This window comes from Gymnoscopelus braueri, assembly GCF_963280865.1.
Source record: "Gymnoscopelus braueri genome assembly, chromosome: 13".
Taxonomy (NCBI): domain Eukaryota; kingdom Metazoa; phylum Chordata; class Actinopteri; order Myctophiformes; family Myctophidae; genus Gymnoscopelus; species Gymnoscopelus braueri.
The window spans coordinates 10,939,789-10,966,628 of NC_137615.1; the positions used below are offsets into that span (position 1 = coordinate 10,939,789).

Below are 26,840 nucleotides of genomic sequence, written 5' to 3' on the forward strand. Positions count from 1 at the left end.
TGTTTACCCTTTTGTATACGTCGTATCCCAAAACTAATGGTAGATTCCAAGCCGCACGGATGTTTAAAGTTTGGAACGGAATGGAAAATTTTAGGAACGGAGCGAAACTACCCATTTAAATCGCTTATTTAGTCAGCCTGTGGCCATGTTTCCCATTGTAGCCAAACCGGGAGCAGTACTGGCAGCGGACGTAGGGGGGTTTTCCGGGTTGAATGGGAAACATGGCCACAGGCTGACTAAATAAGCGATTTAAATGGGTAGTTTCGCTCCGTTCCTAAAATTTTCCATTCCGTTCCAAACTTTAAACATCCGTGCGGCTTGGAATCTACCATTAGTTTTGGGATACGACGTATACAAAAGGGTAAACAGCGGAGCCTTGGCGGACGTATACCCGATTCTGGAAGGTAACGACATAGAACCTCATCTCGGAGCTGTATAGCGGAGTGAGAGATTCTTTATGGAGCTAATACAGGGAGAGCAGCTATGTACAATCAGCATTTTTGTCTTTATTACAAATGTATTTGTGAGTAGCTGTTATGCAATAGCAAAGCCTCTCAGTAAGTCCCCACTGAGGAGTTTTGTATTTTTAAACTGGGAATAGTGTATAAACTGTATTATTTGTTGTGTGACGTGCTGTGAGCTTGTATATTGGTGACTTGTAGAATAACCTAAGTATGATGTTGAGTTTAAGTGGTTAAATTACAATTTATGCTATATTAATTAACTAATATTATTGGGGACCCCACTTTTTTTTTTTTTTTTTTGGACTGTTGTTTGCACTGTTGTTAACAAATTGTGGAAAACCAGGTGTGCCATGGTGTTGCACCAGGAGCCTATCTCTGGAGACGTGGTCTTTAGGCAGATCAAAACTGAACTGAAAAGACAAAGGGCAAATGACTCCAGAGAAAAAAGACTGAAGCCATGGCACTTACTGACATTGTGAGGGGAAAAAAAATCCACTATATTTTTGTATTGAAATATTTATTAATGTACATTATCTATTGAAATGTTTAATACGATATTATGTGTTTCTGTATACTTTGTAAACCTGTAAATTACAATAAAGTATATTTAAAAAGCAAGGGAGAAAAGGGTCTTGGGAAAGGAGGCGCTAAGCGCCATCGCAAAGTACTCCGTGATAACATCCAGGGAATCACCAAGCCCGCTATCCGTCGTCTGGCTCGCCGTGGCGGTGTGAAGCGTATCTCCGGTCTGATCTACGAGGAGACCCGTGGTGTCCTCAAGGTTTTCCTGGAGAACGTGATTCGTGACGCCGTCACCTACACCGAGCACGCCAAGAGAAAGACCGTTACCGCCATGGATGTTGTCTATGCTCTGAAAAGACAGGGACGTACTCTGTACGGTTTCGGAGGTTAATGCTGACTTGATCTACTCTACCAACAACCCAAAGGCTCTTTTAAGAGCCGCCCACACTTTCTTTACAGAGTTTATTCCATTATTCAAATATGAGCAATTTAAGGTAGCGAAACCTATATTTAGATTAATGTGTAGTACTTTGCCTCGTATACAGTTGCAGTATACAGAGAACTGATTCATGGACATTGTCTTGACACAATCTCCTTTATCTGACTATCAAGACAGTAAACGTTGAAGGTGTACAACTCACTTCAATGCACATTGAACTTGTGAAAATCTTCCAGCAAACCACGCAATAAATTCCAGGCTGATGATTAATATAACACGAATGTAATAGTTATAAGACTCTTTATATTAAGATGGGCAAACCAAGGCCCATTAGTCCAGCATTTTTCTATATTGTCTAGTCTAGACGTGACTTTATTTGTTATTTTTTTTAGGACTTTAACAGTTGAATGCAGATTAAATTCACACCCACCTTTGTGTTTGAATCCCAATCCCATCCCAGCTATAATGAACATGATGAAATGCGATTGTTAAAATACCAAAAGTAAAAGTACAAAAACTGTTTGAAAATAGCAGATCTACTCACAATGTGTCATGATGCCAAGCCTGTAGATCGGCTATTTTCAAATAGCTTAGGTATAAAATAGGGCTGAAGTGGTTAATGTATGTTTTATAATGTAATCATTTGTATCTGCAAAGTAACTGGTAACTTAAGTTTTCGAATAATTGTAGTGGAGTAGAAGTACAATATTTGCCTCTGAGATGTAGTGGAGTAGAAGTAAAAGTACTGGAAATACTCCAATAAAGTAAAAAATCACACCCTGTGTGAAGTGGGCGGTGTCTTGCTAGCTAATCACAATACTGAATGGAGTCAACCAATCATGTACAAAAAATAAATACATTTATTGAAACACTCTTTATGATGGAAGAAACCATAACTTTTTTAAGTTATGGTTTCTTATATAGGGCTATGCACATGTGTCATGTGACACTGGCCAATCACAGTCCTGAATAGACTGTGGTTGGCCAATCACGGTGCAGGGTTAGGCGGGGTACATTTTTGGCCAATCACAGCGCAGGATTTGTTGTACAAATATCCAAACCTTACTTATAGGGGCGGTTTCACCGCCCAAAAATACCTCCAAATTGTGATTGTCTGATTATACTGTATAAATTATGCATCGATAGAAAGTGTGTTACAAGTTACAACTGCTGTCTGGATTGAAATTGGAGCGTGGAATATAACTATTAATTCCAATTAAAACATGAATTTACCCTAAATGTTTTTATACTTTATCCTTAGTCTATATTTTAGCGGGACAAATAGATGCAGGCGGTAAAACATTATGCAGAGACAAAGACAGTGTAAAACACCTCCCTCTGTGGGTCACATAGTAGGCAGTGGCACCAATCATGTGCTGGGAGTAGCACACTGCACACCTCATTTGCATTGGCCTGGTCTAAATACTGGTGCGACGCCGGACGAACGTTACTTCTTTTCTTCATCCAAATGAGAAAGAACCATGCCTGAACCCGCCAAGCCAGCGCCCAAGAAGGGCTCCAAGAAAGCCGTCACCAAGTCCGCTGTCAAGGGCGGCAAGAAACGCAGAAAGTCCAGGAAGGAGAGCTACGCCATCTACATCTACAAGGTCATGAAGCAGGTCCATCCTGACACCGGTATCTCCTCCAAGGCCATGGGCATCATGAACTCCTTTGTTAACGACATCTTTGAGCGCATTGCCGGTGAAGCCTCCAAACTGGCTAACTACAACAAGCGCCGCACCATCTCATCCAGGGAGATCCAGACGGCCGTCCGCCTGCTGCTCCCCGGTGAGCTGGCCAAGCACGCCGTGTCTGAGGGTACCAAGGCTGTGACTAAGTACACCAGCTCCAAGTAAACTGTGGTAGTCTGCTCTAAACACAAAGGTCCTTTTAAGGACCACTCATCTTTTCAAGAAAGAGTTGATCCGCACTGTTTAAATTAGCTTTTTATTCATCTTAGAAGCACTTTTGTAATGGGTTGCTGAAGTACAAGATGACAGCCATACATGTAATGACCAAGTGACCAACGCTATTCGTATCTTCACTTGACAGATTGTGGCAATATATTTTATTAAAAAATATGTATCCTTGGTATTTTTCGGTATGGCTCGTGTAAAATGCCTATTCACAGAGCAGACAGACATCTAGACTAGCACGGTGGCGAAGTGCTACATTTATTTAGTTAATGCATAGACTTTAATTACAGATGCGTGTTCCTAAAGATGGTGAACTGTATTAAAATGTGATTATAGCTTCAGCTTTGGCTGTCGGTTCAGACATATAGAGTTATTCTGTTAAATATTGTGTGTGTGTATATATATATATATATATATATATATATATTTTTTTTTTTTTTACCGGGACACCAATGTATTTTCATGCCAGAGTACTTCACAGATTGTGTTGGCTAGATGTCAATTTACTCTGCTATTTACTCTAATCTATTGGATACTATAGGCATACAGACCAAAACATAGAGTCAAAAGGAATATGGGCATGATAGCATTATTTTACTTCATCCATTTTCATTCAAAACATTCTAGCTGTCAACATTTGTAATATTAAGTTAGACCTACTAGCAGTCTAGCACAGACCTCTTTCACAGCAGTCATTTTGACAGCTGAACACTGGTCATGGCATTAATTGCCATAATTAATTTAGGTGTCAGTGGTGGCCAGCTAATGTACATTAACACCTTTAACTGAAACACATGTGGTGTTTATTTTCCTCTGCTGTGCTCCTTGGCTACCGTATTCCTTTTGATAAAATTAAAGAAGATATATTGTATACCCATATTGCCATTATGAAGCAATCTGGGTATACATGTGCTATGTAAATTGCTTGTAAATAAATGGTGTGCTGTGTTTATACATTTTAAATGATGTCAAGTAATAATTATGTAATATGCCATATGTTTTGTAAATGGCACCATTGGAAAAGTGGAGCTTGCTCTCAACTGGCCATCCTCTCATAAGTCTCCATGCCACAGGGAAGGACAACAGCAGCACTGTGTTTGCAGACACTGGAAAGTTTGACATTTAAAACAAAACGCTTTGCCAAAGAGGATCTGTTTAACTGTTGTTCCAAAGTCAGACATCTCAGCTTGATCTGCAGCAAATAGGGAAGTGGATATTCTATGTTTAAACTATTTTAAACGACAAATGACAGAGGAAAGCTGGCAAACTCCTCTCCTTGTAATGGTGTATATGTGAGGTTTTTAACGTCTCCAAACAAAACGCAGGAGTCCTCAGCGCTCCACATGATTTGATTATGAAGTGAAACTTGTCTGCTATCTGCTCCATTTGTTGTTTTGACTTAAATCCATTTCTACGTCTGTATTTTATCTGGTTTTAGTTGTGGAGAAAACACAAGTGTCTCAGTATTCTGCTGCACACAGAGCACTGACCCAGTGGGTTGAGTCTACATGGTTCTCACACATCCTTTAAGTTCCACCCCCTCCTCCTCTATTCCATCAGTCTCTACTTAGCGTTTAGTTCAGTGCATCTGAAACACCAACCAGAAGACAATGGCAGAAGTCGCTCCAGCCCCAGCTACCTCCCCGGCTAAAGTAGCCAAGAAGAAGACCGCGGCCAAGCCCGTGAAAGTCGGTCCCAGCGTCCAGGAGCTCATCGTCAAGGCTGTGAGCGCCTCCAAGGAGAGGAGCGGCGTGTCTCTGGCCGCCCTCAAGAAGGCTCTAGCCGCCGGTGGCTACGACGTGGAGAAGAAAAACAGCCGCGTCAAGATCGCCGTGAAGAGCCTGGTGGCAAAGGGCACCCTGCTCCAGACCAAGGGTACCGGCGCGTCTGGATCCTTCAAGCTTAACAAGAAGACAGAAGAAAAAGTAAAGAAACCCGCTAAGAAGACAGTCAAACCCAAGAAGCCGGCTGCCAAGAAACCCACCGTGGCAAAGAAATCCCCCAAGAAGGCAGCAGCCAAGAAGCCCGCAGCCGCTAAGAAATCTCCCAAGAAGGTAAAGAAGCCTGCAGCTGTAAAGAAACCAGCAGCCAAGAGTCCCAAGAAGGTGGCCAAGAGTCCCAAGAAGGTGGCGAAGCCCGCTGCCGTTAAGAAAGCACCAGCAAAGAAGGCAGCCAAGCCCAAGGCGGCAAAACCCAAGAAGACAGCCGCTAAGAAGAAGTAAACATTCACATAGCAACCTGTACATCCCACAAAGGTTCTTTTAAGAGCCACCCACAACTTTATTTAAAGAGTTCCTTTTTCTATTGTTTTATGTCTTGGCGCTGATATTTATTAACTCAACTGAGCAAAGAGAGTGGGGCGGATTATGTGATTGTCAGGAGTGAGAACTAATGACCAATGTTGCCAGATTGAGAGAGAAATTTTCAAGAAAATCGGGGGGGGGGGGGGGGGGGGTAATATATATAATATAAATGTGCATGCATATTCAATATGAATTCCCTAATTAACTTGGCATATATCTACATACTGATACATCACACCGAAACGGCATTATGTTCAACAAACAGTTTTACTTTGGATTATATTACAACTTAATAACATTAATTATAACAATTGTATTAACAATGTAATATTGTCACACGTCACTCTAAAGTCCCAGTAATGTTTTAAAATGTGTTCATCATTACAATGGACCCTATTCACAGCAGCCTGTTCATGTTTGTTAGTTGTGCTTTTTATTTAGCTTGACCACTAATACTGACAATGTTATTTTAGTAGCACTATATACAGATGCCAGATTTAAAGCTTTAAAGTTATACTTTGTAGCACCAAATCATTGTCCTTTACTTATGCGACCATTTACCATGTCGTCTCTGATTATACACTTTGTAAAATAAATCACCCATGAAGGATGAAGAGATGACTGATAACTGTCTAAAACTGGTCATTGACTGAGAGACGCCGTCTTTCTCTGATTGGTCTCTGGTCAGGAACGCTCAGGGCGGTGTGCTGCCTAACATCCAGGCTGTTCTGCTCCCCAAGAAGACTGAGAAAGCCGCCAAGAAATAAATCTGCGTTCAATGTACCCCACAAAGGCTCTTTTAAGAGCCACCCACTCTTTCAATCAAAGATGAATTCTATTCCATTCTATATAGACCGTATGTGCACAGTTTATATAAACTGATTGCATAATGCTGTGGTGTAAAGTAAGCCAATACATTAAACCCAAATACTGTATTTATGTACTATCCAGCATTAGTCATTTATTAGACGCTTTTATCAATAAGTTTTTGTATGTTATTTATTTTGCTGGAGTATTTTCAATACTTTACTTCTACTCTAGTCTACTGCATAACAGGCAAATACTGTACTTTTACTCCACGATTATTTGAAAACGTACTAGTTACTTTGCATATTGTATTATAAAACCTACATTAACCACTTCAGCCCTATTTTATACATAGGCCATTTGAAAATATCCGATCTACAAGCTCATTGTAGATCTGCTATTATCAAATATTTTAGTACTTTTGGTACGTTAAGTATATTGTGATGGCAATACTTTTGTACTTTTACTCAAGTATCATTTTGAACACAGGCCTTTTACTTGTAACAGAGTATTTTTATATTGTGTTATTGCTACTTTTACTTCAGTAAAATATCTGAGTACTTCTTCCACCACATATTATATGATCGTAATGACTTGCAGGTATTTAATATCCTTTACATATTTATAGTTAGAGCCACATTGCATGGATTACATCAGTGCCTATTATTCACTTGCCTAAATGCCAGGATTGAGGTAGATCTCAATCCACAATTATTTGTAGTAAAAGCAGTTATTGTCCATATTGGAAGTTGACACTTATTTGACCACGTTAATGAGTGTTACATTTTAATGTAATTAAGACAAGATATGCCTACTTATAATTCTTATTCACCATAATCATGTTGTTTTGTCACTCAAGGAGAAATGTTTATTTATTTGCCCCATGTCATAAAACACAAAGCAATGTATTTTCACTTTAATGTAAACTAGTATTCATAGTATTATCTATTACAGCAGCTCAGTATGAAGTTTGTAAGAGATCCCCTCCTCCAATCGGTACCAGTGACGTATATGGTACCTCCCCAAATAAGGAGGTTCCTGGCCGCTGACCAATCAGAGAACGACGGCGTCTGAAGAAGCGCTTATAAAAAGCAGCAGTTTGCGCCGTTCCTACATTACTACTCTCTCAACCTCGTTCAGACTCAGAGAAGCCATGGCAAGAACCAAGCAGACCGCTCGTAAGTCCACCGGTGGCAAAGCCCCCAGGAAGCAGCTCGCCACCAAGGCAGCGCGTAAGAGCGCGCCGGCAACCGGTGGAGTGAAGAAGCCTCACCGTTACAGGCCTGGTACTGTGGCTCTGAGAGAGATCCGTCGTTACCAGAAATCTACCGAGCTGCTGATCCGTAAGCTGCCCTTCCAGCGCCTGGTGAGGGAGATCGCCCAGGACTTTAAGACCGACCTGCGCTTCCAGAGCTCCGCCGTCATGGCTCTCCAGGAGTCAGCCGAGGCTTATCTGGTCGGTCTGTTTGAAGACACCAACCTGTGCGCCATTCACGCCAAGCGGGTGACCATCATGCCCAAAGACATCCAGCTGGCCCGTCGTATCCGCGGAGAACGTGCTTAAACTACTCTGTCACTATCATAAACTCAACGGCTCTTTTAAGAGCCACCCACTTCTTTACTAAAGAGACCTTTCCACTAATAGATATTTTGTCATTTAACATTATTTTTTTTTGAAAAAAAAAGTCCGCACTATCCTGGAAGACCAACTCTCACTCCCCCGAATATATATGATTATTTATCTATTATGAAACCCCCACAAATGCACTAATATGGACACATACAGAAAATAAGTTTGTGAAAATGAAAACAAATCAATGCCTTTATGAAATTAGTGTTTAAATTCAAATTTATTTGCAATTGGTCAAAAAAAAAATGGGTGTGAACACAGGTTTTGCATAGACGGATAACATGATTGATCTCTGCTTCCCCTAGCCTACTGTATGGAATTTGTACAAATCAGAGTTGTAGAGTAACTAAGTACATTTGCTCAAGTACTGTACTTAAGTACAATATAGAGGTATTTTACTTGATTTTCAATACTTTTACTTCTACTCCACTACATCTCAGAGGCAAATATTGTACTTTTACTCCATTACAATTATTTGAACACTTTAGTTACTAGTACTGCAGATATAAATTATTATATTATAAAACATAATACCTTAACCACTTTAGCCCTGTTTTTTAATAGGCTTTTAGAAAATAGCCGATCTACAAGCTCACAAAGTGTCGCATCGCGAGGCGTTGTGAGCATGTAGATCGGCTATTCTCAAACATTTTAGTACTTTTACTTTTGGTACTTTAAGTATATTAACTTTACTTGTAACAGAGTATTTCTACATTGCAGTATTGATACTTTTACTTAAATAGAAAATGTGAGTACTTTTTCCACCACTGGTACAAATACATAAATAATAGCCGTTTCTCACTTAAGGCTAGTGATATCAGATTGTTTCCATCATGGAAAATGATCACCGCAGAGTTAAATGTAACGTGTTTGACATATGCTGGTGTAATGGGTGTAGTGGTATGGAGTTACATTTGTGTCTTTATTAACCAAACAAAAGAAAAACATTTGAGAGAGAAAAAATATAAACAGAGCAAAGAATAGTTTTGAATGAAAACAAATTAAAACAGCAAGCGAAAAATAATAATTTGTAAGCAAAGGAAATTATATAAACAGAACAAAAAAATATTTTTAATTAAAACAAATTAAAAACGCAATCAAAATAATATATTTGCAAGCAAAAAAATATAAGATTTGAAAGAAAATAAAAAATTATTGAGAACAAAACTTTTAAAATTCAAGAGTAAAGAAATAAGGAAAAACTGTTTAAACTACATAAAACAAAATACTTAGTAAAATGTTTGGGAAATAAAATGTTTTTAATGTTTTTTACCTCATTTGCGAATGAAAGTTGTTTTTTCTGATTGCAAAATGCCTTCTCTCTCAAAACCTATGTCTTTGGTCTCGATTTTTTTTTCTCCCTCTTGGATTTGTTTGTGTGAGGGGTTAAAGTTCAGAAGGCGGGTCCTACGCTGATAGATGTAAGACACCTCTCCATTGGTCACTTGGAATCTGAGTGACAACTCCCCCTTCCTTATGTAGCTTGTTGAATGCAGGGATGGAGGTGTGTTACGGCCAGCATGGTTTTTTGATTGATTGAATAAGCAGTTTGCAAAAAAAAACTAAAAAACATGAAAGTATAGTGCAAGGTCAGCTAAGAGTATTTAAAACCCAAGAAAGATGACTTGTTTCCATTGGGGTCCTTTGTACTCAATTCATAGAGACATTTAATGACAGACAGATATACACTACTATGCAAAACATCATAAAAAAACAAAAACAAAAAAAATATGTACAGTAAACAGTTTGAGTAAACAGATTGATGGAATACTTTATTAACAGTAGGATACAGAGGTACAATTGTACAATGATTGTTATAAGGATAACACAAAAAGGCTCGTTTCTATTGTGGTCCTCTGGGACTGAGGTCAGAGCTCCATTCCAGCTCTGGACGCTACACTATTCGTTACAATATTGAGCATTTTAGGCTATTAGCAATTCAGATGATTCCCTAATGTTAGGTTTCTGTTCTACTTACAGTTTGTGATCTGTATTTAAAATTGTTGTATTGTTGTTACTGTTATAGTAGGCCAGTGGTTCCCAAACTTGGGATCGGGACCCTCAGAGGGGGTCCCCAGATTAGCTTAATGGGCAACATTGTTTTCTCTCTCAACAATAAACAAACCAACCTATACAGTATAAGTGTATACAGGGTAACACATTTCTAAAGTGACAATTTAATGACTTTTAAGACCTTTTTAAGGCATTGTGCGCTTGTAGTTCGGCTATTTTCACAATATTTATCTGTGGAACCGAGTCAAACTAAATCTAATGCCTACAATTTCAAGTGCTTGTCAGGGTGGGTGGTCCCCAGTTCAAGTATGATTATTTTGGGGGGTCCCCAGTTCAAATATGATTATTTTAGGGATTCACAGCCTGAAGCACACTATCAGACGAAACGTTTCCAAAGCAGTCTATCTGGAATGGGCCTGGCCAATAGGCCAGTCACTTCAGCCTTGCCTTAATTAGAATAACGAATATAACATAAAATAATGTAGCTTTATTTTATAATTTCAAAGGGTTCCGAGGCTGTGAATCCCTAAAATAATCATATTTGAACTGGGGACCCCCCAAAATAATCATACTTGAAGTGGGGACCACCCACCCTGACCCAGGCATTAGATTTAGTTTGACTCAGTTCCACAGATAAATATTGTGAAAATAGCCGAACTTCAAGCGCACAATGCCTTAAAAAGGTCTTAAAAGTCATTAAATTGTCACTTTAGAAATGTGTTACCCTGTATACACTTATACTGTATAGGTTGGTTTGTTTACTGTTGAGAGAGAAAACAATGTTGCCCATTAAGCTAATCTGGGGACCCCCTCTGAGGGTCCCGATCCCAAGTTTGGGAACCACTGGCCTACTATAACAGTAACAACAATACAACAATTTTAAATACAGATCACAAACTGTAAGTAGAACAGAAACCTAACATTAGGGAATCATCTGAATTGCTAATAGCCTAAATGCTCAATATTGTAACGAATAGTGTAGCGTCCAGAGCTGGAATGGAGCTCTGACCTCAGTCCCAGAGGACCACAATGGAAACAAGCCTTTTTGTGTTATCCTTATAACAATCATTGTACAATTGTACCTCTGTATCCTACTGTTAATAAAGTATTCCATCAATACGATACGATACGATAATACTTTATTGTCAGTTCACACTGAAATTTGTCTTGCGACCCAGCAGCCATGTATGCAACAATAAACAATAAACAGTACACACATTTGACATGACACAAGAAAACAAAACAAAACAAAATACATACATAAAGACATACAAAGACAAGAGCAATGTCCACCTCTCAGCCTACCCCAAGCCTACAACTCCTGATTAAGCCTCAATGTCGTCTGATGGACAAAGGACCTCTTCAGTTTGACCTTATTGTATGTAGGAACACTGTATCTCCTTCCTGAAGGCAGCAACCTATATTCTCCATACAAAGCATGGCTAGTGTTTGAAGTGATATTCCTTGCCAACCTTATCATACTGTCATTATACGTAGATGTATAGAGCCTCTGAAGTGGTTGTCCAACAATCTTTGAACAAATGTTCAGTTCAATCTGTTTACTCAAACTGTTTACTGTACATATTTTTTTTGTTTTTGTTTTTATGATGTTTTGCAGTAGTGTATATCTGTCTGTCATTAAATGTCTCTATGAATTGAGTACAAAGGACCCCAATGGAAACAAGTCATCTTTCTTAGGTTTTAAATACTCTTAGCTGACCTTGCATTATACTTTCATGTTTTTTAGTTTTTTTTGCAAACTGCTAATAATAATAATAATCAAAAAACCATGCTGGCCGTAACACACCTCCATCCCTGCATTCAACAAGCTACATAAGGAAGGGGGAGCTGTCACTCAGACTCCAAGTGACCAATGGAGAGGTGTCTTACATCTATCAGCGTAGGACCCGCCTTCTGAACTTTAACCCCTCACACAAACAAATCCAAGAGAGAGAAAAAAAAAATTGAGACCAAAGACATAGGTTTTGAGAGAGAAGGCATTTTGCAATCAGAAAAAACAACTTTCATTCGCAAATGAGGAAAAAAAACATTAAAAACACATTTTATTACCCAAACATTTTACTAAGTATTTTGTTTTATGTAGTTTAAACCGTTTTTCCTTATTTTTTTACTCTTGAATTTTAAAAGTTTTGTTCTCAATTATTTTTTATTTTCTTTCAAATCTTATATTTTTTTGCTTGCAAATATATTTTTTTGATTGCGTTTTTAATTTGTTTTAATTTAAAATATTTTTTGTTCTGTTTATATAATTTCCTTTGCTTACAAATTATTATTTTTTGCTTGCTGTTTTAATTCATTTTCTTTCAAAACTATTCTTTGCTCTGTTTATATTTTTTCTCTCTCAAATGTTTTTCTTTTGTTTGGTTAATAAAGACACAAATGTAACTCCATAGTAGTGCAGTCAAATGCGAAATACAATTGAAAATGTCCAATACTGTGTGTGTGTGTGTGTGTGTGTGTGTGTGTGTGTGTGTGTGTGTGTGTGCGTGCGTGCGTGCGTGCGTGCGTGCGTGCGTGCGTGCGTGTGTTTGTGTGCGGTTGTGTGTGTGTGGCTCTACCAGTGATTCTCAACCATTTTAATTTGAAGGACCCCCAGTTTGACAGGTATTAAGCTAACAAATAGGGTCCATTTGTACACTCTCAGAGTTACAGACCCATAAGGGTCCATTTGGTTCCTAACTATCCATCATTTAGCTGGGGACCCCCTGTAACTCCCCACTTTGAGAACCAATGGTATACGCAATTGTCATGTAGGCTATACAACTATTAGGCCTGAATAAAATGTCCATTTGAGGAAACTGTAAATGGAAGAACACATACCTGATGTCACACTGCTGTTGAGTGCAACCTTCCTTTTAAAGGTAATTTACACTTTCCCATGGCAACAAGGAAGAATTTTTGATGGTGTGGTGTGACTGAGAATGAGGAAATTCGACATCTAACCCTGGCATCAACAATGAACAAAACATTCATGTTTGTCAGCATCACAACGGCCTCTAGCTTCCTCCTTTTCCCAAAGCATCACTCCAGTGCAGGCTACGAGAGAGAGGTTGATACTGTAGTGAATGAAGGCAGATGGCTGTTCGTATCATGTATTTGGAAATTATTCTACTTTTATACGGGGCTGTTTGCACATGCTCATGTGCAAGTAAGTATTCAGCTTATATCTTATTTCACCAATGTTCAGTAGTTTTACACACAGGGCAAACTTTGTAGCACTGTGTTTACTATTCTCACATCATTGTCAAAAATCATTAAGAAAACAAAAATGTCACCCTGTTTTAGGAACTCATGTCATACGCCTTGGCTATGGATGCTTTCAGAACAAAGATGCAAGAATGTATCTGACTCTGGATGATGATGAGATGGGTTATGTAGATTTCAAGAAAGGACAGGTCATCTGGGACAGCCGGATCCCACATGCCTCCCTTGTGCCTACCTGGCTTTCCCAGTCTGCATTGGGTGCCAGAGAAGAGTGCAGACACAGAGTAACGACTTGGATGCATAGATGCAAATCAGGCTTAACCTATGTCAACTGTAAGTGTTTTTTAGTTTTTTATCAACAGGTCACTGATGGGGTCCACTGAATATCCACTGTTACGAGAGACACTGTTTCATTTCATGACGATTAAAATGTATTATTTGGTATTATAGCTGCCCCTGAAACTGTGATCTACTCCAAAGATGAAGTGATGGAGGAGGTGGAGAACACTCTCATCTGCTTTTTGTCAACCACTTTTTCCCTCCTTTCATCAAAGTAAAGTGGACTAAGGATGACGTGGAAGTCCCTGCAGACGATTCTATGGTCCGATACCTGGGAAACCCTGATGGGACCTTCCGTCACATCTCCACCCTGCGCTTCACCCCTCAGGAAGGAGACATCTATGCCTGCACTGTGGAGCAGGAGGCCCTGCAGAAGCCTGAGACTAGGTTCTGGGGTGAGAACTCAAAATGTTTATATCCAACTGAACAAATGAATTCATATTGCCAAATCATCATTTCACTTATCTTTATGTTATAATGAACACCTGTATTGTACAAGCAAAGCATTGATGAGCATGATCTTAATGATCAAAGTTGGCAAGTAACCCTGGATGAAACTGTCTTATTTTGTTCACAGACGCTGACATAACTGTCAGAAGTTATAGTCCAACTGTCTTCTTTGGAGTTGGTCTGGCTTTGGGACTTCTGGGCATTGCTATTGGAACATTCTTCTTTGTTAAAGACAAGCTTTCAAGCTGAAATTCCATAATAATAATACAACTTTATTTGTATAGCACTTATTTAAACAAAGTTACAAAGTAAGGAGTGAAGAGACAATTCTAAAGTACTTCCGTGTTTGTGAACTGCTAAAACGTTGTACTGTATTTCTCTTTTTCATGGGGAAATTATATTGACACTGGTTTGGATTACATTTCTATTACTCCGGCCTTAGTGAAATGTATCCAGGCAGCTTTTATGTGAGGAAGTGAAGCTCAATTAATAGGTGATTTTGTACATTAGTTGCTTTTATTAGTAGACTATGGGTCAATGTTTCAATTTTTTTTTATAATTAACAATTACAATGATTGGTTTAATATCGATAGTCTTTCAATTTCTTCTCTTGTGAGGTTCACAATAAGGAAATGATATTCAATGGACCATGCAATCTTTGTATCTTCTGAGGTTTAAATGTTTTTCTTTAACACATTTACTTAATTTTGCATATTAATATTATCATCCTCAAAGCAAAGTGATTTTTGGCCTTACAGTAGCTAATCAGAATCGGCAACTGTAATGTAATTGTCTGTTCACAAAGCCCAATTGAAACAGTGGTTTAAAGGCTATACGGATCCATACCAGTCTTAATGTCTTAGCTGTGTAGTATTGTCAATCCCTGTGAGGTAGTTTGTAGTTAGAAATCTGTACATGAAGTATTGTAAACAGGCTTATTGTATCATGCCCGTTGCAATATAATATAAAATAAAATACATTTATTTTATATCATGCCTTGTTGGAAGGCTTTAACGTCTGCTGGAATGTAGGCTAAGTGTTCAAAAAGTGTTAAATAAATTATTAATTTATTCTTTCAAAAAACATGAATAGGAATGTATGTAATAAATCAATCAATCAATCATGTACTTTAAAATACTTAGGTATTTTAAAAAGCATGTATCCTTACATCTGAATACTTTTTGACTTTGTAACTTTCACTTGTAATTGAGTAATATTTGACCTGGAGTATCTATACTTTGACGTGACTTTGAAGTACTGGAGTTGAGTACTTTGTCCACCACTGCCTATTGGCCACATACATTACCAAGGGCGCCGATACTGTGGGTGCCTTCTCTGTCCCCTCACCACCAGGCCTGCACGCCAAACTCCACCTGCCCCCTGGTTGTCGGACTCAGTGCGGACTGAGAGACGGAGCCTGAGAGCGGCTGAGCGCAAATGGAGAAATGGCAACCTCCGGGAGGACCTTCTCACCTTCCAATCTCTCATTTCTACTTTTTCCTCCTCTCTATCAGCTGCTAAAGCTGCTTTTTTCTGCACTAAAATTCAGGCTTCTGCTTCCAACCCTAAAAAACTCTTTGAAACTTTCTCCTCTCTCCTGCAACCACCACCCCCTCCTCCCTCCTCGTCCCTCCTCCCCGACGATTTCGCCAACTTCTTTGACAAGAAGGTGAACGATATCCGATCCTCCTTCCCTCCTCCCCCGGCTGGTGCCCTGCGCACTACCCACACCCGTCTGCCTGCCACCCCCCCCTCTCTACCTTCATCTACTCCTCTCCCCCCCCCCCATCCCCTCTCTATCCCACTTCTCTCCCCTCTCCCCTAACGAGGTCCTTCTCCTTGTTACCTCTAGTCGCCCCACCTCATGCTCTCTGGACCCGGTCCCATCCACTCTGTTGCAGTCTATTGCACCTGAACTTCTTCCCTTCTTAACCCACCTTATTAACACCTCTCTGACATCTGGCTACTTTCCCTCTACTTTCAAGACTGCCAGAGTCACCCCCCTCCTGAAGAAACCGACACTTGACCCCTCTGAGATCAAGAACTACAGACCGGTTTCCCTTCTATCCTTCTTATCTAAAACTCTCGAACGTGCTGTCTTTAAACAACTGTCCTCCTATCTCCACCAGAACAACCTCCTGGACTCCAACCAGTCTGGGTTCAAAGTGGGTCACTCGACAGAGACTGCCCTCCTGGCAGTGACGGAGTCGCTCCATGCCGCCAGAGCGAACTCTCTCTCCTCCGTTCTGATACTCCTGGACCTGTCTGCAGCGTTCGACACGGTGAACCATCAGATCCTCCTCTCCACCCTCGAGGGGATGGGTGTCTCGGGCTCTGCACTCTCCCTGTTTGCATCCTACCTGACGGGTCGCTCCTATCAGGTGATGCTGAGAGGGTCTGTGTCAGAACCACACAGGCTCACAACTGGGGTTCCCCAAGGCTCGGTTCTGGGTCCTCTTCTTTTCTCTCTCTACACTACATCTCTGGGTGCTGTCATCCACTCTCATGGCTTTTCCTACCACTGCTATGCCGATGACACCCAGCTAATCCTCTCATTCCCCCCCTCTGATACCCAGGTGGAGGCACGCATTGCTGCTTGTCTGGCTGACATCTCGGAGTGGATGTCGACAAACCACCTGAAGCTCAACCTGGACAAGACCGAGCTGATGTTCCTCCCGGGGAAGGGCTGTCCGCACCGAGACATGGCCATCACCATTGATAATGCTGTGGTGACCTCAACTCGGACTGCGAAGAATCTGGGTGTGACCCTGGACGATCAACTGACGTTCTCGGCAAACATCGCATCAGTGACGAGGTCCTGCAGATTCCTGCTCTACAACATCAGGAGGATTCGCCCCTTCCTCACGGAGAAGGCAGCCCAGGTGCTCATCCAGGCTGCTCATCCAGACTACTGCAACTCCCTCCTTGCTGGTGCTCCGGCATCTGCCATCAGACCTCTGGAGCTTGTTCAGAAAGCTGCGGCTCGTCTGGTGTTCAACCGCCCCAAGTTCTCCCACACAACCATCCTTCTCCGCTCTCTACACTGGCTCCCCGTAGCGGCTCGCATCCAGTTCAAAACCCTGGTGCTAGCCTATAGGGCAGTGAAAGGAACAGCTCCTTCCTACCTCCGGGCTATGGTCGATGCCTACACCCCTGCCCGACCACTTCGGTCTGCCACCTCGGGGCGACTGATTGCCTCGTCACTCAAGGGTCCTTCTGGCCGATCCACACGGTCACGACTCTTTTCTGTTCTGGCCCCACAGTGGTGGAATGAACTTCCCACTGATGTTAGGACAGCAGAGTCACTGCCCATATTTCGCCGCAGGCTGAAAACCCACCTCTTCAGGAAACACTACCCTTCCTCTCTGCCTGACCTACTTGTTGTTAACTAGTTGTACGAACGCTTGTTTTCTATTGCTGTATTGTTTATTGGATTATTGGATTGTCTATTGGATCTTGTTTAGTCGATACACTTATTTGTTTTAGCTCATGCTCATTTGATTTAGCTATTTTGTCTCATCTGTTTAAGGAAATAGGTAGCTGATATATTGCACTTTTACCTTAGCGCTAGGTATACTCTTGGTTGCTTGTTTTTGCAGAAAATGCACTAAAGACTTCTGGTGATTAGTAGTTTTCGTTCCCTACCTATGTTGAATACACTTATTGTAAGTCGCTTTGGATAAAAGCGTCTGCTAAATGACTGTAATGTAATGTAATGTAATGCCTCGGGGCTAAAGCACCCACTGTGGGTGAGGAGCATCCACTGGGTGCTGGTCAAAAAAAAAAGAGTTTTTTCATTTTCTTTTTTCAAATCAGATCGCCTGGTTCAGATCGCCACTGAATAAACCGAATTAACTGAAATAATATTTATAAGCGTGCGCTTATAAATGTCGGCGCCCCAGTACATTACGAATACTTTCCCCTAAAGGACTTGACGATGTTGATTCTGTTACTTAATGTAATGTTATACTGTTGTCATACCAACATCTTCCAGCGAGTATCGCTGTAGGGCCTTTTTGCCCATCATCCATTTCTCCCAGCCTTCATAGGTTATTATGGCTTTAGATGTGCCTTATTTTTAAATCTATGGTTCCAGCCCCTTGAACTTATTGCCTTATGATGAACTACTTTGTATTGTTGTATTTTGTATCTTTGAACTATCTTGGGCAATTTATATAGGCCAGTTGATGAGTAGGACCTAGTGATATCATGTCTCAACAGTTGACTTTCCTTGTGTTTATTGTTGTCTTTTGAAAATACATATATATGACCAAATCATTGTCATCAATATAGGATGACATCGACAATATAGCCTATTGTTCTTCCCAAAATAACCTGGCTTGTATTGTGGAGGATATCTGTGATGATGTTGACCATCTTCGTAGTTTTATTGTGCAATGTTATTTGATTTTTCTGTTTTTAAGAGCTGTATATTTTATATAGATTGATTCAGTGGATAATCAGTGTGATGTGGCCGCTGTGCATTTTTCTGTGACACTGTGCTGTGAAGGTACAAGTGTGAAAATGATCATGTTAAATAAGCTTGCTGTCCATTGATGCTGCTAATAGACCGATTTTCCTGCTTCGCTTTTGCCAAACAAACATTATTGTTGCTGAAGACCTCAGCATGTGGACTTCATTCCAAGGGTCTTCCTCCAGGGTGTCATTAATGTTAGAATGATATTAAAGCTCACATACATTCTTATTTTTAATATTAGTATTATTAATTATTTAAGATTATTATTGTAAATTTGATTTTAGCTTGGCTTCCGTCATGTGCTTCAATTTGGTGATTAGAATCATTTTACTTGTCACTCATACATCAGGTACAACAGGCATAGCAATACAATATAACATAATAATAATAATAATAATAATAATAATAATAATAATAATAATAATAATAATAATAATAATAATAATAATAATGATCCAGAATAAAGAGGCTGCCACCGTGCATCAATGAGTTAACAGCAGGTCCAGTGTATTACAGGAGTGGGACACGGCAGCAGACAAGAGGAATACATCACTGGATAATCCCAGACCATTACGTCTTTATTGACAAGGTGTTGAGTATACATGTGACTGACCTGTGTATATCTTCATCAGAGTCATGTAGAACAGAGGTTAAGCAGGTTTTTAAAAGGCTGTGAGTGGCAGAGGCAATCCTTTCAATTAGTCAATGTCTGAAGTTGATCAATAATGAGGTGTGAAGTGCAGTATTCTGCACGAGGCAACCTCACTGTGAACGTGTAACAGTATTCAACATTACAAATCATTAAGAGGGTTTCAAAGTGCCTGATGGCAATATAATGGCCTGGCCCATGTATGAAGAAATATCCATATGATACAGTGGATATGGTTAAGGTCCAGGCAAATCCAGCCCAAATACATGAATGAAATTCATTTTAATATAAAATCACAATACATGGAGAGAAAATCAGGCCAGATACATGGAAAAAATACACCTGAGAAAATGTATAGGGCACAATAGTATATATAATAACAAGGGCCAGGCAGGCAGGAAGGAGGCATAATATGTGGATACAAAAACGACACCACTGTGAAAAATAATAGGACAATATAACAATATTAATAGCATCGTGCATTAGCATTATACTGAATTAGGCACAATGTTGTGAGATGCTTAAATCAAAGAGCAATAGAGCACCGAAGTCCTGACGTGACTCGTTCATCCCCAGGTTTGCGGAAGTAATTTCTCTATGGAGAATAACATTGGGTCATCTTAGAATCGTCTCATATAAGAATTGTGGTCCAAAAATAAACACCGCGTGTCGGCGTTATTGTCAGGGAGGGGGTTCTGTATCGTTTATGATAGTCAGTCACTTATATTTGATACAGTCTGTTTCTGGCGAAAATGTAACTAATTCGGCGGAAGTAACATTAGCGTTTTCTCACCGTCAGTTGATGCTTCATATCCATAAGAGTCAACACGCCGGGGTCATTTGTTTATTTTTGGAACACAGTTCTTATTTGACGCGATATTAAATACGTCTATGGGATTCAGAACGGGGGTGGAAAACTGCGAACCAGGTAGACAAACAAAGGATGTGTACATGACGTCAGACTTCGGCGGTCTATACTCTGGTAAGAACGTTTGCTGAAAATAGCCGATCTACAAGCTCTCAATGTGCCGCACTGCTTTACGCTGTGAGCTAGTAGATCGGCTATTTTCTGCAAATGTAGAGCAGACCAGAGCCAAAGGTCAAGTTTGTTTACTAAGTATTTTGAGGGCTTAAGTGGTTAAATGTCAGAAACACTGATGCAAAACACTGATGACAGTGCTGTCAAACAAGTCTATAAAGCTATCTATGAAATCTATGAAAATGTTTAATCTGCAACATATTTTTATGAGGTCCCTGCTTCATCTCTCTCTCTCTCAGCTAAGTGGTCGTTGGACTGAAAAACGTTGAAGATCCCTGCATTAAAAGAACATTCCACTCCATGAATTGAAGAAGTCTAAGATCCATCTGTTTTATACTCAGTGAGAGGCTGGTGGGGTCCTATAGGGTATAGCCCCACCTGTGTCCTCCCCCTCTGCTGTAGCTCCTACAGCTCTGGTTCTCACCATGTGGCCAGGGGGTCCCCAATAATATTAGTTAATTAATATAGCATAAATAGTAATTTAACCACTTAAACTCAACATCATACTTAGGTTATTCTACAAGCCACCAATATACAAGCTCACAGCACGTCACAAAACAAATGATACCGTTTATACACTATTCCCAGTTTAAAAATACAAAACTCCTCAGTGGGGACTTACTGAGAGGCTTTGCTATTGCATAACAGCTACTCACAAATACATTTGTAATAAAGAAAACAATGCTGATTGTACATAGCTGCTCTCCCTGATGTATTAGAACAAAGGGAGTCGAGTCACCAGAAAATGTGTATGTGTCCATATGAAGCTAAACTGGGTCATTCACACGTTCCAGTCTTCCAGAGTGAAGTGGCTGCATGGGTTTAAGACTGGTATGGGGGCGGGGCTGCAGCTTTTGGCACCACCCACACAGCGAGGTCTTCCTGTCCTCTTTTACGTCCTCAGAACACATATAAGTAAACAAGTCTTTAAAGTTTACAGTCATTCACTTCTGTGTCTTCCACCATAACAAAAATGTCAGGACGAGGCAAGGGAGGAAAGGAGGAGGAGTTTTTCATCATAAGTTTAGACCAAAAAAAGGCTTTCGATTTTATATCCAGAGAGTACTTGTGGGAGGTGTTGAAGGTATATGGTTTTAAACAGGATTTTATTAACCTGATTAAATTGTTGTATGCCCAGTCCACAGTTCAAGTAAATGTTAACGGTGTTTTAACAGAGAGCTTTGAAATTAAGAGGGGGGTGAAACAAGGGTGCCCCTTGTCCGCTGCACTTTACATTTTAGCTATAAACCCTCTATTATATAAGATCAAAAATGATAATAGGCTTGCAGGTGTAAAAACTAGTGGTGGAGAGCGGGTTGTTGTTTTGGCCTATGCCGACGACATCACCATCATAATTAAAAATAATAAAGAGTTGAATATTATAAATGAGCACTTAGCACTATATGAAGAGGTTTCAGGTTCCAAATTAAACCACGACAAAACAGAAAGTGTCTGGTTTGGGAGGAGTGAGACAAAGCCACATTTAAATATAAAGGACACAGAAACTATGACAGTTCTGGGGGTTCAGTTTTGTAATAATTCCAGTTATGAAAAGAACTGGGATTGTAAAGATAAAGAAATAAAGGATGAATTAGAAAAATGGGAAAATAAGGCATGTTGTTATGGAACAAAGATAATAATTATAAAAACATATGTTTTGGCAAAACTGCTATTTTTGGCAACTATTTTTCCTCCTAAGGACCAGACACTGAAAAAAATAAATAAAACAATTGTTAATTTCATATGGGGAACCACTAGAGAAGTTACAAAAAGAAACCTATTATATAAGAGTAAAACATATGGAGGCCTTGGTGCTGTGGATTTGGGACTTAAACTAAAAATTTCCTTTTGTAAGCACATAGCATCTGGTTTTAAACGAAGGGCTATATGGATAGGGGAGGCACTGAGCTGGACCAAAAAGAAGGGCCGGGCAAGGAGCTCAGGGCCTTATTTTAAAATTATGTATGGTGATCTGTTGTCAAACTCTGCACACTTAAATATTGACTGGGTTGAAATGTCAAGTAAATGTATATATGGTATGATATGTGATGATTTATATGGTGGCATTTTTCCCTACAAATATCTTGATGAAAGTCAAAAGCGGGTGTGTATAAAAAATATTAGTAGTAAAAATATCTCCGAGAATAAGAGAGACGTCATGTGGCTGGTCTCTGTGAGGAGACTAGCAGTACGAGCAGTAGTCAAGTGGAGCTGCTTCGTTAAAACCGTTAAATGCCCAATACTAAACTGTGGTGCAGATGAGTCTATAGAGCACCTGCTGGTAGACTGCCCGAGATCTAGATTTGTGTGGGGGAAAATGCCACAAATTGGTTTTAAAATTAAGATAAATTACATTGCTGCCATGTATGGGGTTTTTGAGGAAAAAGTGTCTGCCTTAGAACAGGACTTTTACTGGACTATTATTTGCACTGTTATCATCAAATTGTGGAAAACCAGGTGTGCCATGGTGTTGCACCAGGAGCCTATCTCTGGAGATGTGGTCTTTAGGCAGATCACAACTGAACTGAAAAGACAAAGGGCAATTGACTCCAGAGAAAAAAGACTGAAGCCATGGCACCTACTGACATTGTGAGAGAAAAAAAAATCCACTATATTTTTGTATTGAAATATTTATTAATGTATATTATCATGTATTGAAATGTTTAATACGATATTTTGTAATCCTGCATACTTTGTAAACTGTATAAATTACAATAAAGTATATTAAAAAGCAAGGGAGGAAAGGGTCTTGGAAAAGGAGGTGCCAAGCGCCATCGCAAAGTCCTTCGAGATAACATCCAGGGAATCACTAAGCCCGCTATCCGCCGTCTGGCTCGCCGTGGCGGCGTGAAGCGTATCTCCGGTCTGATCTACGAGGAGACCCGTGGTGTCCTCAAGGTTTTCCTAGAGAACGTGATCCGTGACGCCGTCACCTACACCGAGCACGCTAAGAGAAAGACCGTGACCGCCATGGATGTTGTCTATGCTCTGAAGAGACAGGGACGCACGCTGTACGGCTTCGGAGGTTAATAACGCTGACTTGATCTACCAACAACCCAAAGGCTCTTTTAAGAGCCACCCACACTTTCAATACAGAGTATTCCTTTGCAAGCACTACAAACGGCAATAAACGTCTGTTTATTTAAATGTACTGCTCAAATATAATGCAATCTCTATTTAAAATATTTTGTATATTAAATGGAGAATCCGATTTGGAAGCCAGCTTACTCTGATAGCCCTGAAACATGACTATCATATATTATGACAGTCCTGGATGAACTTCAACCTAGTGTTTGCACTTTCTCCCTTTTTGGTCCGTACATCTACATAAACGTTCAGCTTTCAAATATAAAGTTCATACCTCATTGACCACGGATGTTACAATAATGTACGGGCCCTGTCCAATAAAAAAGCATTTTAATCAGGGACGCACTCTGTACGGCTTCGGAGGTTAATAATGCTGACTTGATCTACCAACAACCCAAAGGCTCCTAAGAGCCGCCCACACTTTCAATACAGAGTCTATTCCTTTGCAAGCACTACAAACACGATAAACGTCTGTTTATTTAAATGTACTGCTCAAATATAAGCCTTATTAAAATTGTTTAATAAGGCCGAATAATCCGATTTGGAAGCAAGCGCTCCTGCACTCTGATACATTATGTTGTATAACTATGAGAAAATGGCCACCGATCGGATTAAAATGATCTTTATTGAACAATACGTAATACACGGGTACTTCTGAGGGCCCGTACATAATTGTAACATCCGTGGCCATGGCGTAAGCACTTTATATTTGAAATTTAACGTTTATGTAGATGTACAGGCCAAAAAGGGAGAAAATGCAAACACCAGGTTGAAGTTCATCCATGAGGGTGATGACAACCGACCGTCGTGTGATCCATGGCTAGATCTCTGACTTCTATTACCCAAAGGCTCTGTTAGGTGCCACCCACACATATTAATAGATGTGTTGTAAGCAACTTGTCGATGCTTACTTACGCTGATGTGTAGCTATTTTCCCTCAAATCGTGTTTAGAGAACAATGGTGCAAGTCAATTGCCTTAGGTAACATTTCCATCATGTTTACAAGTCGGAAAACCCCAACTATAATAAACATGATTACATCATACGGTACAAAAGAACAGGGCAGGGACATGGGTCATAGAAGTATCATGTGAGGTTACTAGCAATAGGCTGCTTTGCAATTATAATGTAATTATTGTATCTTCATGTTCAAGATAAACACAGACTGGCTTAATAGATGATTATGTGCTGCATTGATATAAAGTGTGTTACAACTGAAATTTTCAATGGGAGCGTTGCATATTATTATTCCATTCAATAGGCCTATACACTGAATGTACCTATAGTATACGTTGTCCCTCTTGCTCTTAGAGGGACAATAGAGCATGTAGGCGGGAAAACATTTAGCAGAAACAAAGACACCTCCCTCCTGGCAGAATCACCCAATCATGTGCTGGGAGTCGCACACTTCATTTGCATCTGAGTTGGTATAAATACTGGTGAGACACGACCATTGAGTCACATCTTCTCTAATCCTTCTGAAAGGGAACTGAACAATGTCTGAAATTGCGAAGCCAGCGCCCAAAAAGGGCTCCAAGAAAGCCGTCACCAAGACAGCCGCTAAAGGCGGTAAGAAGCGCAGAAAGTCCAGGAAGGAGAGCTACGCCATCTACATCTACAAGGTGATGAAGCAGGTCCACCCTGACACGGGTATCTCCTCCAAGGCCATGGGCATCATGAACTCATTTGTTAACGACATCTTTGAGCGCATCGCCGGTGAAGCCTCCAAACTGGCTAACTACAACAAGCGCCGCACCATCACGTCCAGGGAGATTCAGACCGCCGTCCGCCTGCTGCTCCCCGGTGAGCTGGCCAAACACGCCGTGTCTGAGGGAACCAAGGCTGTGACCAAGTACACCAGCGCCAAGTAAATTGTTCTGCCTGCCCTAAACCCAAAGGTCCTTTTAAGGACCACCCATCTTTTCAACAAAGAGTTGATTCGCATCATTTAAATTAGCTTTTTATTTAGCTTATAAGCACTTTCTTTAAATGAGTTGCTGACGTACAACGCTGCCGTACATGTAATGACATTCATATCTTAGCTTGACAGATTGTAGCGATATGTGTTTAAAAAATTGTATAAACCATGACAACAGTGGCTCGTGTAAAATGCCTATAAACGGCAGACAGACATCAGAGTGCACAGTGCTGCATTTATTTGGTTATGCAATATGCATAGACTTTAATTACAGATGCGTGTTCCTAAAGATTTTGAACTGCCGTGTATTAAAATGTGATTATAGCTTCTGTATTGGCTGTCGATTCAGACATAGGGTTATTCTGTTAAATATTGTGTGTGTGTGTGTGTATATATATATATATTTTACCAGAACCCCATCAATTTATTTTGATGCCAGAGTACTTCACAGATTGTATTGGCTAGATGTCAATTTGCTCTGTTATTTACTCTAATCTATTGGATAGGCAAACAGACCAAAACATAATGGAGTCAAAAGGAAATTGGGCATGATAACATTATTTTACTTCATCCGTTTTCACTCAAAACATTCTAGCTGTCAACATTTGTAATATTAAGTTAGACCTATAGCAGTAGCACAGACCTCTTTCACAGCAGTCATTTTGACAGCTGAACACTGGTCATGGCATTAATTGCCATAATTAATTTAGGTGTCAGTGGTGGCCAGCTAATGTACATTAACACATTTAACTGAAACACATGTGGTGTTTATTTTCCTCTGCTGTGCTCCTTGGCTACCGTATTCCTTTTGATAAAATTAAAGTAGATATATTGTATACCCATATTGCCTATTATAATAGATTATGAAGCAATCTGGGTATACATGTGCTATGTAAATTGCTTGTAAATAAATGGTGTGCTGTGTTTATACATGTTAAATTATGTCAAGTAATAATTATGTAATATGCCATATGTTTTGTAAATGGCACCATTGGAAAAGTGGAGCTTGCTCTCAACTGGCCATCCTCTCATAAGTCTCCATGCCACAGGGAAGGACAACAGCAGCACTGTGTTTGCAGACACTGGAAAGTTTGAAATTTAAAACAAAACGCTTTGCCAAAGAGGATCTGTTTAACTGTTGTTCCAAAGTCAGACATCTCAGCTTGATCTGCAGCAAATAGGGAATTGGATATTCTATGTTTAAACTATTTTAAACGACAAATGACAGAGGAAAGCTGGCAAACTACTCTCCTTGTAATGGTGTATATGTGAGGTTTTTAACGTCTCCAAACAAAACGCAGGAGTCCTCAGCGCTCCACATGATTTGATTATGAAGTGAAACTTGTCTGCTATCTGCTCCATTTGTTGTTTTGACTTAAATCCATTTCTCCGTCTGTATTTTATTTGGTTTTAGTTGTGGAGAAAACACAAGTCTTCGGTATTCTGCAGCACACAGAGCACTGACCCAGTGGGTTGAGTCTACATGGTTCTCACACATCCTTTAAGTTCCACCCCCTCCTCCTCCACGCCATCATTCTCTACTAAGACTTAAGTCCAGTCAG

General features: G+C 40.1%; 5 protein-coding genes across 5 annotated transcripts; all 5 read left to right on the forward strand.

Moving 5' to 3' along the window:
• Window positions 1–1,023: 1,023 nt before the first annotated feature.
• LOC308099395 (histone H4-like) lies at window positions 1,024–1,377 on the forward strand (the record flags this gene model as incomplete). Its single annotated transcript, XM_080448137.1, has 1 exon — window positions 1,024–1,377. The coding sequence occupies one exon, from the start codon at window positions 1,024–1,026 to the stop codon at window positions 1,375–1,377; it is 354 nt and encodes a 117-aa protein (XP_080304263.1).
• Window positions 1,378–2,906: 1,529 nt separating this feature from the next.
• Window positions 2,907–3,281, forward strand: LOC308098440 (histone H2B-like; the record flags this gene model as incomplete). Its single annotated transcript, XM_080446792.1, has 1 exon — window positions 2,907–3,281. The coding sequence occupies one exon, from the start codon at window positions 2,907–2,909 to the stop codon at window positions 3,279–3,281; it is 375 nt and encodes a 124-aa protein (XP_080302918.1).
• A 1,670-nt stretch (window positions 3,282–4,951) lies between these two features.
• On the forward strand, window positions 4,952–5,563 carry LOC308098423 (histone H1-like; the record flags this gene model as incomplete). The annotated part of the gene is made up of 1 exon (XM_080446772.1): window positions 4,952–5,563. One exon carries the CDS (start codon window positions 4,952–4,954, stop codon window positions 5,561–5,563), a length of 612 nt encoding a protein of 203 aa, XP_080302898.1.
• Window positions 5,564–7,604: 2,041 nt separating this feature from the next.
• On the forward strand, window positions 7,605–8,015 carry LOC308098434 (histone H3.2; the record flags this gene model as incomplete). Its single annotated transcript, XM_080446786.1, has 1 exon — window positions 7,605–8,015. One exon carries the CDS (start codon window positions 7,605–7,607, stop codon window positions 8,013–8,015), a length of 411 nt encoding a protein of 136 aa, XP_080302912.1.
• Window positions 8,016–24,856: 16,841 nt separating this feature from the next.
• Window positions 24,857–25,231, forward strand: LOC308098443 (histone H2B-like; the record flags this gene model as incomplete). The annotated part of the gene is made up of 1 exon (XM_080446795.1): window positions 24,857–25,231. One exon carries the CDS (start codon window positions 24,857–24,859, stop codon window positions 25,229–25,231), a length of 375 nt encoding a protein of 124 aa, XP_080302921.1.
• Window positions 25,232–26,840: the final 1,609 nt, after the last annotated feature.